At 36.7% G+C, this 24,351-nt stretch overlaps 1 protein-coding gene across 1 annotated transcript in view; it reads right to left on the minus strand.

The window, feature by feature from the left end:
* The window catches only part of ABCA12 (ATP binding cassette subfamily A member 12), a 214,699-nt gene that overhangs the window by 186,285 nt on the left and 4,063 nt on the right, over nucleotides 1-24,351 (minus strand). Inside the window, exon 2 of the mRNA XM_023217266.2 lies at nucleotides 1,157-1,250. Coding sequence (XP_023073034.1) covers nucleotides 1,157-1,250 — 94 coding nt within the window. The remainder of the gene's footprint in view (nucleotides 1-1,156; nucleotides 1,251-24,351) is intronic.

Consider the following 24,351-nt stretch of genomic DNA (forward strand, 5'->3'; position numbering starts at 1 on the left):
AGGCGGAGCTTGCAGTGACTTGAGATCGCGCCACTGTACTCCAGCCTGGGTGACAGAACGAGACTCCGTCTCAACAAAACAAAACAAAACAGAAATAAATTACTATTTAAATGTAAGGAATTATTTATTCTAGCACCAAGAGTTCAAACGCTTTCCACTAACTGAATTAACATTTTCTTTTGAATTAGCCAATTGCTCATGATTCATGTAAATTCTGCTATGGTTCTCATCTGATTTCTTAGAACTGGGTGATTCAAAAACACTAATTATTTTTAAAAGTCACTAACTTTTTACTCTCTTTACAAAATAACTCAGCATTGTCTTCTTTTACATAGCAAATTACCGCAATTTTTGTGAAATACAATCTAATTTACAGAAATTTGATTTACAAGAAGCTTTTTAGGAGATGGCTGCTTTGTGAAGCAAGAAGCATCTGGTTTGACTTTTCCTCCTCTTTTAAGAAAACTGGCTTCACAGGGAAAAAACAAAAATGAAAACAGCATTTGTCAAACCACTGGGGTTAAAACCCCTTCAGTTTTGAGGACTTTTCTTAGTCCTTTCTACTTTTTCATTCTGGATCCAAAAGAAAATAACGGAGTATCAGGCATTCTGCCCATTTTACAATTTGACAGTTACTAAATGTAACTGAAAGAGCACTAATTAGAGAACAATCTTCTCTTGAACTAAATGTGTTGACACACTTACACCACTCAAATATCAGCCCTAAAGAGAGAGAAGAGATGTGCATACTACTCTGGATTTTCATTTGTTTGGTTGATCAAATACAAGACTACGGTTTCCATTACAAAAGTGAAGAATGATGTAGCACTAGGTTGCTGCTTGTTTGTGTTGTGCATATCATGGCAAAATGTATGAAATGAATAATTCATGGGTCAAAATTTTAAAAAGGCTAAAATATTTTCTGGCTTCTACAAGCTTCATATTTTTCTACATAATATTACAAACTCAACTTTCTGACCAACTTGAAAATCTAGCGTAAAAAACACACAAATTGTTCGTATTGATCCTTCCAAGTGAAAACACTATACAAAAAAAAAAAAAAAAAAAAAATTCAAATGAAACACTAAAGTGGTACCAAAATAAATTTTAACTAGAATCTGAAAATTAGGGAAAGAAACAAATTCCATTTACTTACACGTTGGTTTTGCTGTTGGAGGAAATTTGGTCCGGGTAATAGCCAAAATTATGAAAATAATAACTGGCCATAAGATCAAGACAAGTGTCCAAAGCTGCAACATAATGGTAGAAAAAATGGTTAGTTTTATTGTTGAACCAAAGATTTTTAAGACCTGACTACAAAAAATGTGTCATACTATAATATTTCAACACAAGCTGAATATTTTACCAACTGTAGATATTATTAATAAAAAATGAATGATTTAATATGTAAAAGACCTGTAAATGCACAGAAGAATGATTTTTCCAGGCTTAAAACCATGAAATAATCTTCTGAAGACTTCTTTTGGATCACCTCTTGTGACTGCCCCAATCATGATTATATTAAAATTAAACCTGATTGGTTACTTCATTCCTTAAAAATCATTTAGAATTTCCCACTTCCCTTGGATAAGACACAATGTTCTAAACAGGGCATACAGAACCCAAAGTAATTTCAACCTATCCCTATTTTAGCCTTTTCAATGTCAGCATTCTACGCTCAGTCATAAAGACTGGTGTGTGACATGGGTCATGACCGATAAATAATGTTGAATAAATGAACCTAAGAATGAACCAATGGAGAAATAATTGAGTCAATGAGTGAAGGAGTGAAAAGGAACTTCAAGTCCCATGTAGTCCCACATACTCCTTAATGTCTTGCGTGTCTGCTTCTATCATAGAACTTACAGTGTTATAGTCAATGATTTTTTTTGCCCACTTCCCAAATAAACTGGCCATTCATTTATGGTAGGGGCAGCGTCTTATTGATACCTAAATTTCTACCACTAGATGAAAACTAGATGCTCAAAAACACATACTGCATTGAAATTGCTTTTTTTTTTTTTTTTTTTTTTGAGATAGAGTCTTATTCTATCGCCCAGGCTTGGAGTGCAGTGGCACGATCTTGGCTCGCTGCAACCTCTGCCTCCCAGGTTCAAGCAATTCTCTCCCTCAGCCTCCTGAGCAGCTGGGATTACAGGCACCCGCCACCATGCTTGGCTAATTTTTGTATTTTTATTAGATACGAGGTTTCACTATCTTGGCCAGGCTGGTCTTGAACTCCTGACCTTGTGATCCACCTGCCTCGGCCTCCCAAAGTGCTGGGATTACAGGTGTGAGCCACCGCACCCGGCCTGAAATTTCTATTAGAGAATTTCACTTTAAGTACTTTATGAGCTTGTTTTCCTCCCCATGTATATATGATTCAGTTTGAAAAACACTAACTGCTTAGTATTTTACAGATCTATATAATTGGCTCCAGAACCACAAAAAACACATATTCACAAGAACATTAACTGTGATATGCAAATAGTTATGGTGCTCAAACCACACCACAGGGACAAATTTTGCATATACTTAATAAAGTGAAACTTGGAACTGCGTTTCTGTATAGTTTTGTGGTCAGATTTACCTTTCCTCTCCTACTTTTCAGAGACAATTTGCTTCAGCCAAATCTCAAACAATCTACCTAGAGCTCTTCCATTCACCAAAGCAATCCAAATCCCATAAATTACTGATCCTTAAATAACTCCTAATGTACATTTGCTACTAAAATCCCCATTGCGCATCCAAGAGTGCTGCTCTCCTCGCTGGTAGGCCTGTCTCACCAGCTTCTTAGACTTTGGGTATAAGGGTAAGTTTTCAAAAATGGAAGTTCACTATAGATCCAAGGAATCCTGAGGCAATCAGTTTGATCAGAGCTTGAAAAGCACCCATACAGACTGAACAAGTTAATCTAAAACAGCGATTCTCAAACACTCGGGTGGACTCCAAATCAACTTGGGATCTTGTAAACATACAGATTATAGTTCAGAAGGTCTGAGGTGGGGGCTGAGATTCTACATTTCTAAGAAGCTGCTGGGTAGGTGATGCTGATGCAGCTGATCCATGGGCTGCACCTTGAGGAGAGTGGATGTAGATGTATGCCACCCTGCCTATCTAACAGGAGTGTTCACAAAGTCCTGGAATATTTTTGTTGGAAAATTTCTTTGGGATCACCTAATGAAGAGAATTCAGGACGTTTGTAAATTTGAATGGGAGAAAAAGAGGTTATATATTTATTTTCTCTAGCTTGTTATTAACATTTAGTATTTCCATTAATGACGAATGTAGGGAATGAACCACAGTGTTGTTAGAAGTACCTGTGACTTTGTCACTAATAGAAATTATGGATATTTAAAAATCACATTAGAGTGGTTGCAGATACCTTAAAGTGCTATTTATACTCATTACTACATTAAAATTAGGTATGAATTCACCACTAGACCTTTATTTAATACATAATAAGGAGACACACATATTACCATATCATAAATTTGCTTTTTTTTCTTTGAGACGGAGTCTTGCTCTGTCGCCAGGCTGGAGTACAATGGTGCGATCTCAGCTCACTGCAACCTCTGCCTCCTAGGTTCAAGCAATTCTCCTGCCTCAGTCTCCAGAGTAGCTGGGACTACAGGCGTGTGCCACCATGCCCAGCTAATTTTTGTATTTTTACTAGAGTCAGGGTTTCACAATGTAGACCAGGATGGTCTCGATCTTTTAATCTCGTGATCTGCCCGCCTTGGCCTCCCAAAGTGCTGGGATTACAGGCGTTAGCCACCATGCCCAGCCAAATTTGTTTTTTTAATACTCTGATAACTGAATTTCAGTATAATTGGTTTTATTTATAATCCTTTTTATTTTGTTTTACATGATGAATTTTAAAACATTATTCTTAAAGAGGCTGTAGGTTTGAACAGACTGCCAAAGTCATCCTAAGCTCCTGTAATCTGATCCAACTCTTATTTTGTATTTTCCAGGTGCAGAAAGTTAGCATAACTTGTCCAAAGTCATATATCCAATTGTGAGGCAGAGCAGGGAACAAGGATCTGAATCCCAAGATATATAGGAGGCCAGAATTTTTTTTTAATATAATTATCGTACTGTTCTGAGCAGCAAATAAGAAAGCATTACAGAAATTATATTGCAAAAATATGAGTGCTACAGAAATGTAAGATGTGTTATTATTCTAGCCTCATCTCTGATTTATTTCGAAATTAGAGATTGTTCTTTAAAGATCCTGGATACAAGGTATCATCTTTATTTTATGTTTCTCATTTGAAATGTAGAGTAGAAAGAATTAAGGTTAAAAAAATTAATGTTTGTGGATATATCAGTTTTGTATTTGAGGCCATAGTTATTCTTTAAGGAAAGTATTCATCTGAGTAGGCGTGATACCCCATAGCTACTTTTAGGAACATCTATTCATTTTCTATGGCAACTTCATGAGAATTCAGTGACTGAGATCAACTATAGCAACATATCCACATTCAGATAAGGGGCATATATTATATGGTATATTTAAGTTGTCTTTTGCTTGATCTAATTTGTTGATTTCATGAAGATGTTTTGGTGAGTTTTAAAATTAATTTTAAACATCTTTTGAATCCAGACAAAAATGTAATATATACCAGAGATGTTTAAGGCATTTTAGACTCTGTTGAAGGCAAAAACCACAGCCAGCCTATAAACAAATCTATTATTACAAGATTTCCCTGGGATTTCAGGTCAGAGAGAGGTTTAGAGAACATTTCTGCATACCGCATTTTAGAGGGATAATAAATACAAAACCCTCTATACTGTGGTCTCACCAATGTTAAGCTTGACAGGTTAATCACAAAAGCAAGAAATAAATAAAATTTAAATTTTCATAGCAGCAGTGTTGTTCACAACACCATTTTAAATATGATTATAAGCAACCTAGAAGCAAATGCAGTGTCAAGGATTCAAACTCTAAACCAATGAGCCATGATTTTTTTTCTGTTTGTTTAGAGAAAGGGATAATATATTAATTTTACACATATAGACATAGGAGCTACTTGAGATGCCTGAGGAAAACAGTGTTTAAAGGTTTCATATTTTTGCTTAGAGTGTAATTATTTTCCACTGTCTATACATCTCCTTGGCATTCCACCACCCTATACTCTTGGCATCAAAGGGTATGTGCCCACTAAATAGTTTATAATTCCTCAGTGGGCCAGGGCATTTGTATCCTTTTATTTCTCCAGGATTTATTTTCTACTCAGATGTACCATTCTGTTCTCTTTTTCTTCTTCTTTTCCTGAAAAATTCAATCCAAAAGTCCATAGGTAGGTCCTAGCAAGGTAAGTGTACATACTAGTACTTGGGGATCCACAGCGACCCAGTGAGGGAAGTGGGGACTTAGAAGGGTGAAGAGGACGTGGGCACTGAAGCAGTGAGATGTGGGGTGTCAGAGACCAAGTGGGGTGAAGAAGGCATCAGTGCAGGAAGACAGGACAGAGGCAGTGGCAGGCGATTGATTTCATAAGAGCAGGTTGATGATAAAAGTAGATCTATCCCCCATTAGGGGAGTCAGGCTTCCCACTATCCATCAGGGGAGTTACAACAATTGGAAAAGAAGGAAACTAGAATGAACTTGGTAGTGTTGGGTTAGAATGAGCAAAGTGGGCATAAACTCCTAATTCCCAAGTGTATAAAGAGACATAAAATGTAGATTAAAATGCACGTGTGTATTATTTATTTTTTACTTTCTGGTTCCACAATTTGTTTCTGCCTCATTGTGTACCTTCTTTGTCCAGTTCCTGAAAACACCTATTTTTCCAAAAAACGCTAGCTTCTTTTAGTAGACAACTGAATGCTAGGTGTGATCATTGCTAGTGGGGTCTCACTATTTTCAATACTCAGCATAACTAAAGATGATATGTGTGGGGAAAAGAAAGAGATCAGCCTGTTACTGTGTCTATATAGAAGGAAGTAGACATAAGAGACTCCATTTGGCTCTGTATTTGAGATGCTGTTAATCTGTGACCCTACCCCCAACTTTGTCCTTGCAAGAGACATATGCGAAGGTGATTTAAGGTTAAAAGGATATTGGGCTGTGCAGGATGTGTCTTTGTTAAACAAGTACCTGAAGGCAGCTTGCTGGCTAAAATTCCTGCCCCTCCCTGGGCAATGGAACATCTCCGGGTAATACCCATTGTGTGCCTTGTTTACTGAGTAAGGAGAAAACGCCTTTAGGAATAAGGTGGGGCTTGCTGGAGCAATACTGCTAAAAGGTTTATGGAGATGTCACATACACATCTCAAGGCACAGCATTTTCCTTTAAACTTATTCATGTTACAAGGATTTTTTCATATGTCTTACTGCCGATTTCCTCCCTACAATAATCCTATTGTCCAGCCACTCCCGTATCCTTTTAATGGTAAAGATAATTCTCAATAAATACTAAGGGAACTCAGAGGTGCCAGCGTGGGTCCTCTGTAAGCTGAGCGCCGGTCCCCTGGGTCCCGCTTTTCTTTCTCTATACTTTGTCTCTGTGTATTATTTCCTTTTCTCAAGTCTCTCGTCCCACCTAACGAGAAGCACCCACAGGTGTGGAGGGGCAGGCCACCCCTTCATCATGTAGAAGACAGAGAAAGAGACAGATGATACAAAAGGATACATAGTCACATAGCTTACTTGATTGATGTAGACAGGTAGGTAGGTAGATTGATAGAAGCATGATGGATTTACTGCAAAGGGATTGGCAATGAATGATAAGGACACATTCAAGAATACAGATACCAGCCTGTGGCTGCATTTAAGCATTAAAATATATTTGAAAATAAAATATATTTAATTAAATAAACTAGGAATCCATGAATCTCTGCTGATGGAAACAAACACCTAGGTAAACATAAACAAATTGAAAGCTTAATGAGGAAAGGAGCACGTACCTACAAAATATTTCCCTACAAAATGGGACAAATTGTCATCACGCACAACCTAATGTGATGAAATGGAAAAAACAGGATCATTTTTGCGACATTCTTGCCAAAGATGAATAATAACCTGACTCAAAAAATAAAGAAACAACTGATACTTTATAAGACAATTGGTCATGAAGGTTCGAAAGTGTCAGGGTCGTGAAGGTCAAGGAAAAATGGAGAAACTGTTACAGACTGAAGGAGACAAGAGCCATGAAAACTAGATGCAGCATGTAATTCTAAACTGGATCCTTTTGCTGTATAAAGGCCACAGTTCCAACAACTGGTGAACCTTGAGTCTAAGGATTTGATGGTGGTATTGAGCTATGCTTTTTTTGTAGAAAATGTACATTAAAGTATCTGGGGGTAATGGAGCACCAATCTCAAATTGTTCTAAAAAAAAAAAGTTATTTGCACTGTTCTTGCAACATTTCTTTAAATTTGTTTCAAAATAAAAAGTTTAGAAATTATTTAAAATATTTCTGCATTTCTTTTTGAAAATCCAGACAAATTTTTAAAAGAATACAAAAGATGAAGAAACAGAAAAAGAGATAAAGACAAGCTTCATATCTAGAAACTCTATCTTGTTGCATGCAAGTATCAAGGTTTGGAGAATTAATGATAACGTCAGGGCACATTTCAGTGACCTTGCAGTCACTAAATCATGAACTCAAAATTGTAAGTTTAAATCTTAAGCAATTCCTTATATTAATCAAATGTAAATTCACTGCAAAATTTTCATTTAAAGCTAATCTGCAGTATCTAATAACGAAATCAAATTATCTAGTAATATTTTCCTCTGCACCTGCTAAGAACTATTATTTCCAGTATTTGCAAATTTAAAAAACCTGATGTTCTAAAAAATTTGGGCAAAGCATATAATTTCAACTTTAGCATATCACTACTTTATTACGTTGTCAGAACCCTTTATTCTAATTAATGCTAGACTATCTGATTCTATTTTTGTCTACCATTGTTATTATCTTACCATTTTCACTAAACAGTAAAGAAAATAAGATACAGGTGAATTTTAAGTAAACAAGTCTAACTATATATTTTTTAAATTATATGAAACTAAACTACTGTTTGGAGACTCTGTGAATTTAATTACTACATCTTATTATCCTAGAGCAGAAGTAAAAGACTGGCGGTAGAAAGATCACATCAGACTCATGGAGCTGTTCTGTTTCTTGCACACGGTTTTGTTACTGTTTTCAATGAAATTATGAATGCCTTTAAATGGGGAAAGTACTCTCTAGTTCACCATAGATGTCACCATTCCCCACTTTTTAATGAAGTGCTTGGTGCACTTTACCTATACATTACATATTTTGTCCCTACAGACATTTGAGTTTGTGCCTTTATACTAGAGTAGCCTGAGGCTGGTTTTGTCAAAAATAAATGATACCCAGCAGGGCATGGTGGCTAACGCCTGTAATCCCAGCACTTTGGGAGGCCGAGGCGGGTGGATTGCTTGAGGTCAGGAGTTTGAGACCAGCCTGGTCAACATGGTGAAAACCCATCTCTACTGAAAATACAAAAATTAGCCGAGCATGGTGGCATGCGCTTGTAGTGTCAGCTACTCAGGAGGCTGAGGCAGAAGAATCATTTGAACCCAAGAGGTGGAGGTTGCAGTGAGCCAAGATCTCGCTACTGCACTCCAGCCTGGATGACACAGTGAGACTCCGTCTCAAAAAAAAAAAAAAAAAATTAATAGAAAAAAGAATGATATGAAACTGAATATCAATACAATTTCTATATTTGAATAGGATTTCTTTTGCCTCGATCCAAAAACAAAAACAAAAGGCTAAGATGAAGAGTTTTCGTTCCTCTTCATATCATCATAGTTTTGGAGAGTTTTAAGGAAATTTGGAGTATACATATAAATATATATAAAACAGTAATCGTTTATTTAAGATCTACACATAAACACAACAAAAAATTGTTGAGCATCTACTGTGGACCAGACACTGGGGATATAGCAATGTAAGTTTTCAGTCTTTTGAGAAAGGGAAACAAAAAAGTAATTATAACTAATTTGCATTTCTCTATGATTAGTGAGGATGAGCATTCTTACGTGTTTGTTGGCCACTTGTATGTCATCTTTTGAGAAGCGTCTGTTCATGTCTTTTGCCAATTTTTTAAATGGGATTATTTGTTTTTTGCTTGCTGATTTAAGTTTGTATAGATTCTGGATATTAGACCTCTGTTGCATGCAGAGTTTGAGAGTATTTTCTCCCATTCTTTAGGTTATCTGTTTCCTCAATTTATATATATATATATATATATATATATATTTTTGGAGACCGATTCTTGCTCTGTTGCCCAGGGTAGAGTGGCACGATCTCAGCTCACTGCAACCTCCACCTGCCAGGTTCAAGCAAGTCTCCTGCCTCAGCCTCCCAAGTAGCTGTGATTACAGGCATGTGCCACCACGCCTGGCTCATTTTTGTATTTTTAGTAGAGACAGGGTTTCACCATGTTGACCAGGCTACTCTTGAACTCTTGACCGCAGGTGATCTGCCAGCCTTGGCCTCCCAAAATGCTGGGATTACAGGCATGAGCCACCACTCCTGGCTGATGATTTCTTTTGCTGGGCAGAAGCTCTTTAGCTTAATTAGGTCCCATTTATCAATTCGTGGTTTTGTTACAATTGCTTTTGGGGACTTAGCCAAATATGATTTGTCAAGGCCAATGTCAAGAAGGGTATTTCCTAGATTTTCTTTTAGGATTTTTAAGTTTGAGGTCTTACATTTCCTAATCCATCTTGAGTTAATTTTTATATATGGGGAAAAGTAGGGGCCCAGTTTTATTCTCCTGCATATGGCTGGTCAGTTATCCTAGCACCTCTTATTGAATAGGGAGTCCTTTCCCCCATTGCTTGGTTTTGCGAGCCTTGTCAAAGATCAGGTGGTTGTGAGTATGGCACTTTATTTCTCAGTTTCCAATTCTGTTCAGTGCACCTGTTTCTGGACCAGTGTCATGCTGTTTTGGCCTCATATAAGTCAGAATGGCCGTCATTAAAAAGTAAAAAAAAAATAATAATAATCAAAACAACGATGACAAAAAAACAGATGCTGGCGAGGCTTTAGAGAATAGGGAACACTTATCTACTGTTGATGGGAGTATAAATCAGTTCAGCCACTGTGGAAAGCAGTTTGGAGATTTCTCAAAAGAACCTAAAACAAAGCTACCATTTAACCTTGCAATCCCTTTACTGGGCATATAACCAGAGGAAAAAAGATCATTATAACAAAAAGATACATACACTCATATGTTCATCACCTTGCTACTGACAATAACAAAGACACGAAATCAACCTACCTGTCCATCAATGGTGAATTGGATAAAGAAAATGTGGTACATATACACCATGGAATATTACATAGCCATGAAAAAGAATGAAATCATGTAATCATGTCGTTTGCGACAACATGGATGGAGCTGAAGCCATAATCCTCAGCAAGTTAATGTAAGAACAGAAAACTAAGTACTCTGTGTTCTCACTTATAAGTGGGAGTTAAACGTTGAGCACTTATGGACATATACATGGGAACAACAGACACTGCAGAGTACTAGAGGAGGGAAGGATGGAGGCATGGGTTGAAAAACCACCTATTTGGTACTATGCTCACCACTTGGATGCAATATACTCATCTAACAATCCTGTACACATACTCCCCATATCTAAAATAGAAATTGAAAAAAATAATTACAGTTAGCTGGAATGCATAATGAGACATAGAAAGTAAAGAATGCAAGAGAAAGATAAATCAAAGACAGCTGAGTCTAAAACATGAAGGATGATAAAGGGTCAAACAGAAGAAATAAATGTGTGTTGGATGGAGCATGAGAAAGAAGTGGGAGTCTTTTGAGCAGAAGAAGCATATGCATGAAGATCCACAGATGGGGAAGAGAGGGGGATATTCCGGGAACAGAAATAAGTCCAGAATGACTGGTACGTTAAGACTTAGGGAAAATATATCTGCCTTATGGTTATCCAACCTCTATGTGAATGCTTCTAGTGACTGGAAGTTTACTATGAGACTGCTTCATCATTGGACAATTCATATTGTCTGATATTTTTGCTTATATTAAGGTGAAATATTTCTTCCCGTAACTACTGCCTATTTGTCTAAGTTTGGCCTCCTCTTCCACATGAGAATTCTATGAGTATTTGAAGAAAGACAAAATCCCCTCTTCCCCTCGGCAATGTTAACAATTCCGTTAAGTACTGTTACTAAATATGTTCCCCAGGATGAATTCTTGTTGTCAAGTGGTCTTGTTATAATTAATGTTAGCATTCAATACGATACTCCAAATTATAATAGCTAATATATATTGACTGCTTAGATTATGCAACATGCTCTGCTAAACACAACATGCATTATCACTTTTAACATAATAACCTCCTTTCCTCTTGCCGATGGGAAGACAGGATCTTAAAATGACTAAATGAGCTTTTCTTCTAGAAGCCACTAAGCAGTAGAGCTGGTGTTTGAACCCAGAGAGTCTGGCTACACTAGCAGAGTTAACCACTAAATTATAGATCTAACCCACTATAAAATGGATTACTGGCTGTCTTTGATTTGAATATTACACTTTTATTAATTTATTCTATGACAGCATTGAAAGTCATTTAAAGGACTCCTTGTAACCTAGAATTAGAACTTTTTATTGCAAACTTGAAAATAAAAATTGCTCAAACTTCCATATACAAAGTACACTATCTCTTCTTCCCTTTTTTCTTTCTTTTAGCATTGTCCTATAAGACAAGAATGACTGTTATTTGATGGTAACAAGAGGATTCCAAGGTTTACATTGCAAAGTAAGAGTTTGCTACCTAAGACCCAGAATAAACCTTAGTTCCCATGAACAAACTTAGTTTCCCAGTGAGGAAATAAAAATGGCTCAGAGTTCTCAATTAATTAGTCTTTCTGGTTGATATGATTTGGCTGTGTCCCCACCCAAATCTCCTGTTGAACTGTAGCTCCCATAATCCCCACGTATTGTGGGAGGAAGCCAGTGGGAGGTAATTGAATCAAGGGGGCGGGTCTTTCCTGTGCTGTTCTCATGATAGTGAACAAGTCTCATGAGATCTGATGGTTTTATAAATGGGAGTTCCCCTGCCCAAGCTCTTGCCTGCTGCCATGTAAAACGTATCTTTGCTTCTTCTTTGCCTTCCACCATGAGTGTGAGGCCTCCCCAGCCATGTGAAACTGTGAGTCCATTAAACCTCTTTCTTTATAAATTACCCAGTTTAAGGTATGTCTTTATTAGCAGCATGAGAACAGACTACTACACTTGTGTACCTCACTGCCATCTAAAGAAATGACTCATCTAAAGACTGGAATCAAGAAACTTTTGTGAAATCCATACTTATAGATTTGAACTTTAAAGATTGGTACATTTTTTATGGTGTTTACAGAAGCAATGGATTTTTATCAGACATTAAGTCAATTAACTCCTCTATTGCTCCCATTTCTGAAACCTCTTCACCTCAGTTACTTTTTAATGATTTACTACATTCATAAAATTTGCATGTCTACTATGTGCCAGGCACCATAATCAATAGGTAGAACTAAAATTTTTGAGCAAAAGGGATTAAGGGAGTAAATGATACCAATTCAGAAGAGATAAAAGGAATTGGAACACTGACCACATAGTTGAGTAAGTTGTGCAGGACCTAGTTTATTTCAATCTGATTTAGGATTATTTTGAAATTAGGGTTTAATCCTACATTGTTTTATTCTAAAAAATATTTTAATGCATAGACAAACCTGCTCTTAAATTTTGAAGCAAAGTTTTCCTCTTTCTGTAGTCACTGTGAAAGGTAGTAATAAGAGCAAGGTGGGGATTGCAGGAGGGTATGTTAAGTTTGATCCAAAATGTAAGCCTTTAGCAAGTTGTGACAACGTCTGAGTGGAAAAGCTAGTTCTATCATCAACTGAGCTACAGTGTGATCCACTACTGAAACAGTTACCACAGAAAATAAACAACTAAAGTTAACTTCCCTTCTTTAGGTCAGAGGGCTGGAATTAGATCCCACCTCTGTTGAAATCTGAAGTCACTCCTTGATATGCCTATTTAGGACCTATCTTCTTTTTTAAAAATTTGAGATTTGGGGGTACATGTGCTTGTTGGTTACATGGGTATTACATGTGTAATGGTGAGGACTACGCTTCTAGTGTGCCCATCACCAAAATATTGTACATTGTATCCGGTAGGTAATTTCTCACCCATCATCCCTTCCCCACAATGACATTCCCAGAGTCTATTTTCTCTGACTTTATGCCCATGTGTAGCATTTGTTTAGTTTCCACTTATAAATGAGAACACACGATATGTGATTTTCTGCTTCTATGTTAGTTCACTTAGGATAATGGCCTCCAGCTCCATCCATGTTGCTGCAAAGGACATGATTTCATTCTTTTTTATGACTGTGTAATATTCGACGGTGCTTATATACCACATTTTCTTTTCTTTTCTTTTTCTCTTTTTTAAGATGGAATTTTGCTCTGTTACCAAGTCTGGGGTGCAGTGGCGCAATCTCAGTTCACTGTAACCTCCACCTCCTGGGTCCAGTGATTCACTGCCTCAGCCTCACAAGTAGCTGGGATTATAGGTGTCTGCCACCACACCTGACTAACTTTGTATTTTGAGTAGATGTGTGGTTTCACCCTGTTGGTCAGGCTGGTCTCAAACTCCTGACCTCAAGTGATCTGCCCGCCTCAGCCTCCCAAAGTGCTGGGATTACAGGTGTGAGCCACTGCACCTGGCCTGCCACATTTTCTTTATCCAATCAACTGTTGGTGGACACTTAGATTGTTTCCATGACTTTACTATTGTAAGTAGCATTGCAGTAAACATACGAGTGCATGTGTCCTTTGGGTAGATACCCAGTAGTGAGATTGCTGATTCAAATGGTAGCTTTATTTTCAATTCCTTGAGATATTTCCATACTGTTTTCCATAGTCTGAACTAATTTACATTTTCATCAACAGTGTATGAATGTTTTCTTTTCTCTGCATCCATGCCAACATCTGTTATTTTTTGGCTTTTCTGTTTTTCCTTTTTTTCCCGTAAGTTATTGGGGTACAGGTATTATTTGGTGACATAAGTTCTTAAGTGGTGATTTGTGAGATTTTAGTGCACCTAGCACCCAAGCAGTATACAGTGCCCCACACTGGTACTCTTCTATCCCTCGTCCCCCTCTCACTCTTCCCCCCAAGCCTCAAAAGTCCATTGCATCATTCTTATGCCTTTGTGTCCTCATAACTTAGCTCCCACATATTAGTGAGAACAAACAATGTTTGGTTTTCCATTCCTGAGTTACTTCACTTAGAATAATAGTCTCCAGTTGTATCCAGGTCACTGCAAATGCTGTTAATTCATTCTTTTTATGGCTGTGTAGTATTCCATCATATATATATATGTATATATACACACACACGTATACACCACAGTTTCTTTATCCACTTGTCAATTGATGGGCATTTGGGTTGGTTCCACAATTTTGCAATTGTGAATTGTGCTGCTATAAACATGTGTGTGCAAGTACTTTTTCGAATAATGACTTATTTTCCTCTGGGTAGATACTCAGTAGCGGGATTGCTGGACCAAATGGTAGTTCTACTGTTAGTTCTTTAAGGACTCTCCATTCTGTTTTCCATGGTGGCTGTGCTAGTTCACATTCCCACCAGCAGTGTAGAAGTGTTCCCTGTTCACCTCATCCATGCCGTTGTCTATTCTTTTTTGACTTTTTGATTATGGCCATTCTTGCAGGAGTGAAGCGGTATCACATTGTGGTTTTGATTTTCATTTCCCTGATCATTAGTGATGCTGAGCATTTTTTCATATGTTTGTTGGCCATTTGTATATCTTCTTTTGAGAACTGTCTGTTCATGTTCTTAGCCCACTTTTTGATGGGATTTTCTTTTCTTACTGACCTATTTGAGTTTGTTGTAGATTCTGGATATTAGTCCTTTGTCAGACGTATAGATTGTGAAGATTTTCTGCCACTCTGTGGGTTGTGTATTTATTCTGCTGACTGTTCCTTGTGCCATGCAAAAGCTCTTTAGTTTAATTAGGTTTCAGCTATTTATCTTTGTTTTCATTGCATTTGCTTTTAGGTTCTTGGTCATGAAATCCTTGCCTAAGCCAACATCTAGAAGGATTTTTTCCAATGTTATCTTCTAGAATTTTTATAGTTTCAGTTCTTAGGTTTAAGTCCTTAATCTATCTTGAGTTGATTTTTGTATAAAGTGAGATGAGGATCCAGTTTCATTCTCCTACATGTGGCTAGCCAATTATCCCAGAACCATTTGTTGAAAAGGGTGTCCTTTCCCCACTTTATGATTTTGTTTGCTTTGTGGAAAATCAGTTGGCTGTAAGTATTTGGGCTTATTTCTGGGTTCTCTATTCTGTTCCATTGGTCTATGTGCCTATTTTTATACCAGTACCATGCTGTTTTGGTGACTATGGCCTTATAGTGGAGTTTGAAATCAGGTAGTGTGATGCCTCCAGATTTGTTCTTTTTGCTTAGTCTTGCTTTGGCTATGTGGGCTTTTTGGTTCCATATGAGTTTTAGAAATGTTTTTTTCTAACTCTGTGAAGAATGATGGTGGTATTTTGATGGGGACTGCATTGAATGTGTAGATTGCTTTTGGCAGTATGGTCATTTTCACAATATTGATTCTACCTATCCATGAGCATGGGATGTGTTTCCATTTGTTTGCATTGTCTGTGATTTCTTTCAGCAGTGTTTCCTAGTTTTCCTTGCAGAGGGCTTTTGAGTCCTTCGTTAGGTATATTCCTAAGTATTTTATTTTTTTACAGCTATTGTAAAAGGGGCTGAGTTCTTGATTTGGTTCTCTGTTTGGTCACTGTTGGTGTAGAGAAGAGCTACTGATTTGTGTTCGTTAATCTTCTATCCAGGAATTTTGCTGAATTCTTTTATCAGTTCTGGGAGCTTTCTGGAGGAGTCCTTAGGGTTTTCAAGGTAAACAATCATATCGTCAGCAAACAGTGACAGTCTGACTTCCTCTTTACTGGTTTGGATGCCCTTTATTTCTTTCTTTTGCCTGACTGCTCTGGCTAGGACTTCCAGTCTATGTTGAAGAGGAGTGATGAGAGTGGGCATCCTTATCTTGTTCCAGTTCTCAGAGGGAATGCTTTCAGCTTTTCCCTATTCAGTATTATTTTGGCTGTGGGTTTGTCATAGGTGGCTTTTATTACATTAAGCTATGTCCCCTGTACGCCGATTTTGCCAAGAGTTTTCATCATAAAGGAACACTGGATTTTGTCAAATGCTTTTTCTGCATCTATTAAGATGATCATGTGATTTTTGTTTTTAATTGTTTATGTGGTATATCACATTTATTGACTTGCATATGTTAAACCATCCCTGCATCCCTGGTATGAAACCCACCTGATCATGGTGGATTATCTTTTTGATATGTTGTCGGATTTGGTTAGTAAGTATTTTGTTAAGGGTTTTAGCATCTATATTCATCAAGGATATTGGTCTGTAGTTTTGTTTTTTGCTTAGGTCCTTTCCTGGTTTTGGTATTAGGGTGATGCTGACTTCATAGAATGAATTAAGGGGTGGGGGTTCCTTCTTTCTCTATCTTGTGGAATAGTTTCAAAAGGATTGGTACCAATTCTTCTTTGAATTTGTGGTAGAATTCTGCTATGAATCTGTCTGGTCCGGGGCTTTTTTTCTGTTGGTAATGTTTTAATTACCATTTTAATCTCCCTGCTTGTTATTGGTCTGTTCAGGGTATCTAATTCTTCCTGATTTAAGCTAGGAGGGTTGTATTTTTCTAGGAATTTCTCCATCTCTTCTAGGTTTTCTAGTTTATGTGCAGAAAGGTGTTCACAGTAGCCTTGAATGATCTTGTGTATTTCCATGGTGTCAGCTATATTATCTCTTGTTTTGTTACTTAGTGAAGCTACTTGGATTTTCTCTCTTCTTTTCTTGGTCTTGCCAGTGGTCTATTTTATTTATCTTTTCAAAGAACCAGCTTTTTGTCTTATTTCTCTTTTGTAATTTTTTTTGTTTCAATATCATTTACTTCTGCTCTGATCTTGGTTATTTCCTTTCTTCTGTTGGGTTTGGGTTTGGTTTGTTCTTCTTTCTCTAGTTCCTTGAGGTGTGACCTTAGAGTGTCAGTTTGTGCTCTTTCGGTCTTATTGATGTAGGCATTTAGGGCTATGAACTTTCCTGTTAGCACTGCCTTTGCTGTATCCCAGAGGTTTTCATAGATTGTGTTATTACTGTTGTTGAGTTCGAGAAATTTTTAAGTTTCCATATTGATTTTGTTTTTGACCCAATGTTCATTCAGGAGCACGTTATTTAAGTTCCATGTGTTTGCATGGTTGTGAAGGTTCCTTTTGGAGTTCACTTCCAGTTTAATTCCACTGTGGTCTGAGAAAGTGCTTGATATAGTTTCAATTTTCTTAAATTTATTGACGGTTGTTTTATGGCCTTTCATATGGACTATCTTGAAGATAGTTCCATGCACTGTTGAACAGAATGTATATTCAGTGGTTGTTGGATGAAATGTTCTGTATAGATCTGTTAAGTCCATTTGTTCCAAGGTATAGTTTAATCCATTGTTTCTTTGTTGACTTTCTGTCTTGATGACGTTTCTAATGCTGTCAGTGGAGTATTGACGCCCCCCCCCCACTATTACTATGTTGCTGTCTATCTCATTTCTTAGGTCTATTAGTAATTGTTTTATAAATCTGGGAGCTCCAGTGTTAGGTGCCTATATGCTTAGGAATGTGATACTTTCCTCTTGGACAAGGCCTTTTACCATTATATAATGTCACTCTTTGTCTCTTCTAACTGCTGTTGCTTTAAACTTTGTTTTGTGTGATGCAAGAATAGCTACCCCTGCTTGCTTTTGGTGTCCATTTGCATGAAATGCCTTTTTCCACCCCTTTACTTTAAGTTTATGTGAGTCCTTTTGTGCTAGATGAGTCTCCTGAAGGCAGCATATGGTTGGTGAGTTGTTATCCATTCAGTGGTTCTGTATATTTTAAGTGGATCATTCCATTTACATTCAGTGTTGGTATTGAAATGTGAGGTACCATTAAATTCATTACGCTCTTTGTTTCCTATGTACTTTATTTTGCTTTTGCTTTTTAACTTGTATTTTTGTTTTATAGGTCCTGTGTGATTTATTCTTTAAAGAGGTTCTGTTTTGATGTGGTTCCAGGATTTGTTTTAAGATTTAGAGCTCCTTTTGGCAGTTCTTGTAGTGGTGGTTTGGTAATGGTGAATTATCTCAGCATTTGTCTGCAAAGGACTATATCTTTTCTCCATATATAATGCTTAGTTTTGCTGGATACAAAATTCTTGAATGATAATTGCTTTATTTGAGGAGGCTAAAGATAGGGCCCCAATCCCTTCTAGCTTATAGGGTTTCTGCTGAGAAATCTGCTGTTAATCTGATAAATTTTCCTTTATAGGTTACCTAGTGCTTCTGCCTCACAGCTCTTAAGATTCTTTCCTTCATCTTAACTTTGGATAACCTGATGAAAATGTGCCTAGGCAAAGATCTTTTTGCAACTAATTTCCTGGGTGTTCTTCGTGCTTCTTGTATTTGGATGTCTAGGTCTCTAGCAAAGCTGGGGAAGTGTTCCTCGACTATTCCCGCAAATGTGTTTTCCAAGCTTTTAGGATTCTCTTCTTCCTTAGGAACACCAATTATTCTTAGGTTTGATCATTTAACATAATTTTAGACTTCTTAGAAGTTTTGTTGATGTTTTCTTATTCTTTTTCTTTGTCTTTGTTGGACTGAATTAATTCTAAGACCTTGTCTTTGAGCTCTGAATTTCTTTCTTCTACTTGTTCAATTATATTGCTGAGGCTTTCCAGAGCATTTTGCATTTCTAAAAGTTTGTCTAAAATTTCCTAATTTTTTATTGTTTTTTTCTTTAAGCTATCTATTTCCTTGAATATTTCTCCTTTCACTTCTTGTATCAGGTTTTGGATTCCCTTGCACTGGGCTTCGCCTTTCTCTGGTCCCTCCCTGATTAGCTTCATAACTAACCTCCTGAATTCTTTTTCAGGTAAATCAGAGATTTCTTCTTGGTTTGGATCCATTGCTGGTGAACTAGTGTGATTTTCTGTGGGTGCTGAAGAGCCTTCTTTGGGCATATTACCAGCACTGGTTTTCTGTTTCCTTCTTATTTGGGTAGGCTCGGTCAGAGGGAAGGTCTATGTCTGAAGGCTGTTGTTCAGATTTTTTGTCCCATGGGGTGTTCCCTTGATGTAGTACTCTCCCCCTTTTCCTGTGCATGTGGCTTCCTGTGAGCCAAGAGCAGTGATTGTTGCCGCTCTTCTGGGTCTAGCAACCCTGCTAGTCTACCTGGTTCTGGACTAGTACTGTGGGTTGTCTGCACAGAGTCCTGGGATGTGAACTGTCTATGGTCTCTCTGCCGTGGATACCGGTGCCTTCAGCTTCTCCTGTGGGGGTGTGTAATCAGGAGAGGAGAGTCTCCCTTTCCACTTCCGCAATTAGGGCACTCACAGTTTTGGAGGGGTCTCTTGGATCCTTGAGGAGCAGTCCACTTCCTTCAGAAGGTCTGTGTCTGATCTCAGGTCTCAAGGTCATGTCCCAGGTGCTGCCTGATCTGTGTCCAGTGGCAGCAGGAGTTGCCGCAGGCTCCACACTGACTTTTAAGTAATAGCCATTCTGACTGGTGTAAGGTGGCATCTCAGTGTGGTTTTAATTTACATTTCTCTTATGATTCATGATATTGAGAATTTTTTCATGTGTTGGTTGACCACTTGTATTTCTTCTTTTGAGAAATATCTGCTCATATCCTTTGCCCGGTTTTTAATAGGGTTGTTCATTTTCTTTCTGTTGATCTGTTTGAGTTCTTTATAGATTCTAGATATTAATTCATTTCAGAGGCATAATTGGTAAATAATTTCGCCCATTCTATAGGTTGTCTGTTTATCCTGTTGATTACCTGTTTATCCTGTTGATTATTCTGCAGAAACATTTTGGTTTGATTAAGTCCCATTTGTCTATTTTTGCTTTGTTGCCTTTGCTTTCGGGGTCTTCATTATAAATCCTTTGCCTAGGCTAATGTCCAGAAAAGTTTTTCCAGGCTTTCTTTTAAGATTTTTATAGTTTAAGTCCTATGTTTAGGTCTTTAATCCATCTTAATTTTTTTTATGTGATGAGAAATAGGGATCCAGTTTCATTCTTCTGCATATGGCTAGCTAGTTACCAAGCACCATTTATTGAATAGGGTGTCCTTTCTGCGTTGTTATTTTTGTTAGCCTTATGAAGATCAGTCGGACGTAGGTATGTGGCTTTATTTTGGGGTTCTCTATTCTGTTCTATTGATCTGTGTCTATTTTTGTATCAGTATCATGCTGTTTTAGTTACCATAGCCTTGTAGTATAATTTGAAGTCAGGTGATGTGATGTCTCCAGATTTGTCCTCTTCCTTAGGCGTACTTTGGCTATTCAGGCTTTCTCTTGGTTCTATGTACACTTTAGGATTTTTTTTTTTTAATTCTGTGAAAAATGATGTTAGTAATTTGTTGGGAATTATACTGAGTCTATAGATTGCTTCGAGAATATGGTCATTTTAACAATATTGATTCTTCCAATTCACGAGCATGGAATGTTTTTCCATTTATTCATGTTATCTACAATTTAAAGAAATTAAAGCATCACTGTTTTGTAGTTTGCCTTGTAGAGATCTTTCACCTCCTTGGTTAAATATATGTCTAGGTATTTTTTGTGCAGCTATTTTAAATGGCATTAAGTTCCTGATTTGGTTCTCAGTTTATCAGTGTCGGTGTATTAAAAATGCTCTGATTTGTGTATGTTGATTTTGTATTCTGAGACTTTACTAAAGTCACTAATCAGGCCTAGAAGTCTTCTACAGGAGTCTTTAGGGTTTTTTAGGTATATGATCATGGCATATACCTGTTCATCTCAGTGAACAGAGATAAGTTGACTTCCTCTTTTCCAATTTGGATGCCTTTTATTTCTTTCTCTTGCCTGATAGCTCTAGCTAGGACTTTCAGTGCTATGTTGAATAGGAGTAGTGACACTGAACATCCTTGTCTTGTTCCAGTTCTTAGAGGAAATGTTTCAACTTTTCCCTATTCAGCGTGATGTTGGCTGTGGGTTTGTCATATATGGCTCTTATTATTTTGAGGTACATTTTATTTATACCTAGTATGCTAAGGTTTTTTTTTTTTTTTTAATCATGAAAGGATATTGGATTTTATGGAATGCTTTTTCTTCATCTATTGAGATGATCATATGGTCTTTGTGCTTGGTTTTGATTATGTGCTGGATCATGTTTATTGATTTGTGTATGTTGAGCCATCCTTGCTTCCCTGATCATGGTGAATTATTTTTTCATGTGCTGTTATAATTTACTAGTATTTTGTTGAGGATTTTTGCATCTATGTTCAGCAGAAATATTGGCCTGTAGTTTTTTTTGTTGTTGTTGTGTTCTTGCCTGATTTTGATAATCATGGTGATACTGGATTCATAGAATGAGTTGGGAAGGGAGCCCTCCTCTTTGATTTCTTTTGGAATAGTTTCACCAAGACTGGTACCACCTCTTCTTTGTACATCTGGTAAAATTTGGCCATGAATCCATCTTGTCCTGGGCTTTTTTTATCGGGAGACTTTTTAAAATTATTATTGATTTAATTTCGTTACTTGTTATTGGTCTGTTCAGGGTTTCTATTTCTTCCTGGTTCAATCTTGGGGGTTGTATGTTACCAGGAATGTATTCTTCATCTTTAGGTTTTTTAGTTTGTTTGAATAGAGGTATTCATAGTAGTCTTTGATGATCTTTTCTATTTCTCCGGTAACAGTTGTGATGTCATCTTATCATTTCTAGTACTTATTTGAATCTTTCTTTTTTCCTTAGTCTAGCAGGCGGTCTGGCCATTTTGTTTAGCCTTTCAAAGGATCAACTTTTCATTCATTCATCCTTTCTTTTTTTTTTTTTTTGGCCTCAATCTCATTTATTTTTGCTGTGATCTGTGTTATTCTTTTCTTCTGATAGCTTTTATTTTGTTTTGCTCTTGTTTTTCTAGTACCTTCAAGTGTGATGTTAAATTGTTAATTTGAGATCTTTCTATCTTTTTGATGTAAGCATTTAATGCTATAAACTTTCCTTTTAGCACTGCCTTTGCTATATCCTAGGAGTTTTGGTATACTGTGTCTTTATTTTTATTTGTTTTGAAAGATTTTTTAAAAATTTCTGCCATCACTATTTACACAAAAGTTGTTCAGTAGAAAGTTGTTTAGTTTCCATGTACTTGTATAGTTTTAAAAGTTTCTCCTTAGTATTGATTTCCAATCTTATTCCACTGTGGTCCAAGAAGATACTTGATATGATTTCAACTATTTTTTTGAATTTATTGAGACTTCCCTTATGGACAAGCATACAGTTAATTTTGGGGGAATGTTTCATGCACAGATGAGAAAAATGTATATTCTGCAGTTGTTGGGTATAATGTTCTATAAATGTCTATTAAGTCTTTTTGCTCTATAGTCCAATTTAAGTCCAGAGCTTCCTTGTTGATTTTCTGCCTTGATTATCTGTCTAGTAATATCGGTGGGGTGTTGAAGTCCACCACTATTAGTGTATTGCTACTAATCTGTTTTCCTAGGTCTAGTAGTACTTATTTTATAAAGCTGGGTGCTTCAGTATTGGGTTCATATATACTCGGGATAGTTAAATCTTCTTGTTGTATTGAACCTTTTATCATTACACAATGTATTTGTCTTTTTTTAAACTGTTGTTGGTTTAACGTCTGTTTTATCTGATATGAGAATGGCTATTCCTATTTGCTTTTCTTTTCCATTTGTGTGATATATCTTTTTCTACCTTTTTACTTTGAGTCTGAATGCATCTTTAGTCAGTAGGTGAGTCTCTTGTAGACAGAAGATGGCTGTGTCTTTTTTGAAATCCTATTTGCCACTCTATATCTTTTAAGCAGGGCATTGAGGCATTTATGTTAAAAGTTAATGTTGATACATGAGATTTTTGTTCTTGATGTAATGTTGTTAGCTAGTTCTTTTGAGGTTTCTATTGTGCAGTTGCTTTACAAGATCTGTGAACTTTGTACTTATGTATCTTTTTCTGTGTTGTCCTTTTGTTTCTATATTTAGAAATCCTTTGAAAATTTCTTGTAGGACCAGGCTAATGATGACAAATTCTCTTAGTGTTTTCTTGTCTGGGAAAGACTTTCTCCTTCATTAATGAAACTCAGTTTGGCAGGATACAAAATTTCAGCTGGCATTTTTTCTTCTTTAAGGAGGCTAAAAATAGATCCTCATCTTTTCTGTCATAGGGCGTCTGCTGAGAAGTCCACTGTTAGTCTAATCAGTTGTCCTTTGTAGGTGCTTTGACTCTTCTCTGTAACTGGCTTTACATTTTTTTTTTTTTTTTTTTTTTTTTTAGTATGGACTTTGGATGGTCTGGTGACTATATGAGTTGGCGATGTTTGGCTTGCATAAACTCTCACAAGTATTCTCTAAATTTATCTGAATGTCTGGTAATATCTGGATGTCTACCACTCAAGCAAGATTAGGGAAATTTTCTTGAATTATTCTCTAAAATATGTTTTTCAAGTTGTTTACTTTTTCTCCCTCTCCATCAAGAATTCCAATAATGTGTAGCTTTGGTCACTTTACATAATCTCATATTTCTCATAGACTTTGTCATCTCAATGAAAGATAAACTCTAATATTATCTAATCTTTCAGCCTGCAATCTCTTTGCTGTCCCAGTACTCTTTCCTGTCATTAACTAGCATCTCATTAGGTAAACCTTCCTATTGCTAACCATCTCTGCTGGAGTATTTCTTCATTATTTCATTATTTTTAAAGTTAAATTACAAGCCCAGCAGGTTAGCAACTACACCTTGTTGGCTTTCTCTACTACCTAACATTTCTGTTAGTACTTAGTGTATTTTTCTTTATTTTCCTTTAATATTCATTTTTTGGTAATACAATTGAGAATTTATATTACCACAAATATTAAGTATCATCAATTTCTAAGGCCTCCTTACCAGATATGATCTGTTCTTTGGTGGGCTAATTGTTAAGTAGGGATCAGAGAATGTTAGGGAAAAAACTCAACTCGGGAGCAACAGAGAAGCATCAGGAAGTAATGGAAAGAATAAATTCATGCTTGGATAAATCTGCCTTTGAGCCTTAAATTGCTGTGTGACCTTGGACAAGTCCCTTGAGCTTTCTAGGACCCTGTAAAATTAAGTCAGTTATATATGTCCCAATATTCCAGAATTCTGATATCTTACTTCACAAGGAAAAGAGAGAGACATTTACTCCAAGCATAATTTTGAGGGAAGTGACCACCAAAATTAAAGATTCCCTTTTTTTA

This window comes from Piliocolobus tephrosceles, chromosome 11, assembly GCF_002776525.5.
Source record: "Piliocolobus tephrosceles isolate RC106 chromosome 11, ASM277652v3, whole genome shotgun sequence".
NCBI classification, from domain to species: Eukaryota; Metazoa; Chordata; class Mammalia; order Primates; family Cercopithecidae; genus Piliocolobus; species Piliocolobus tephrosceles.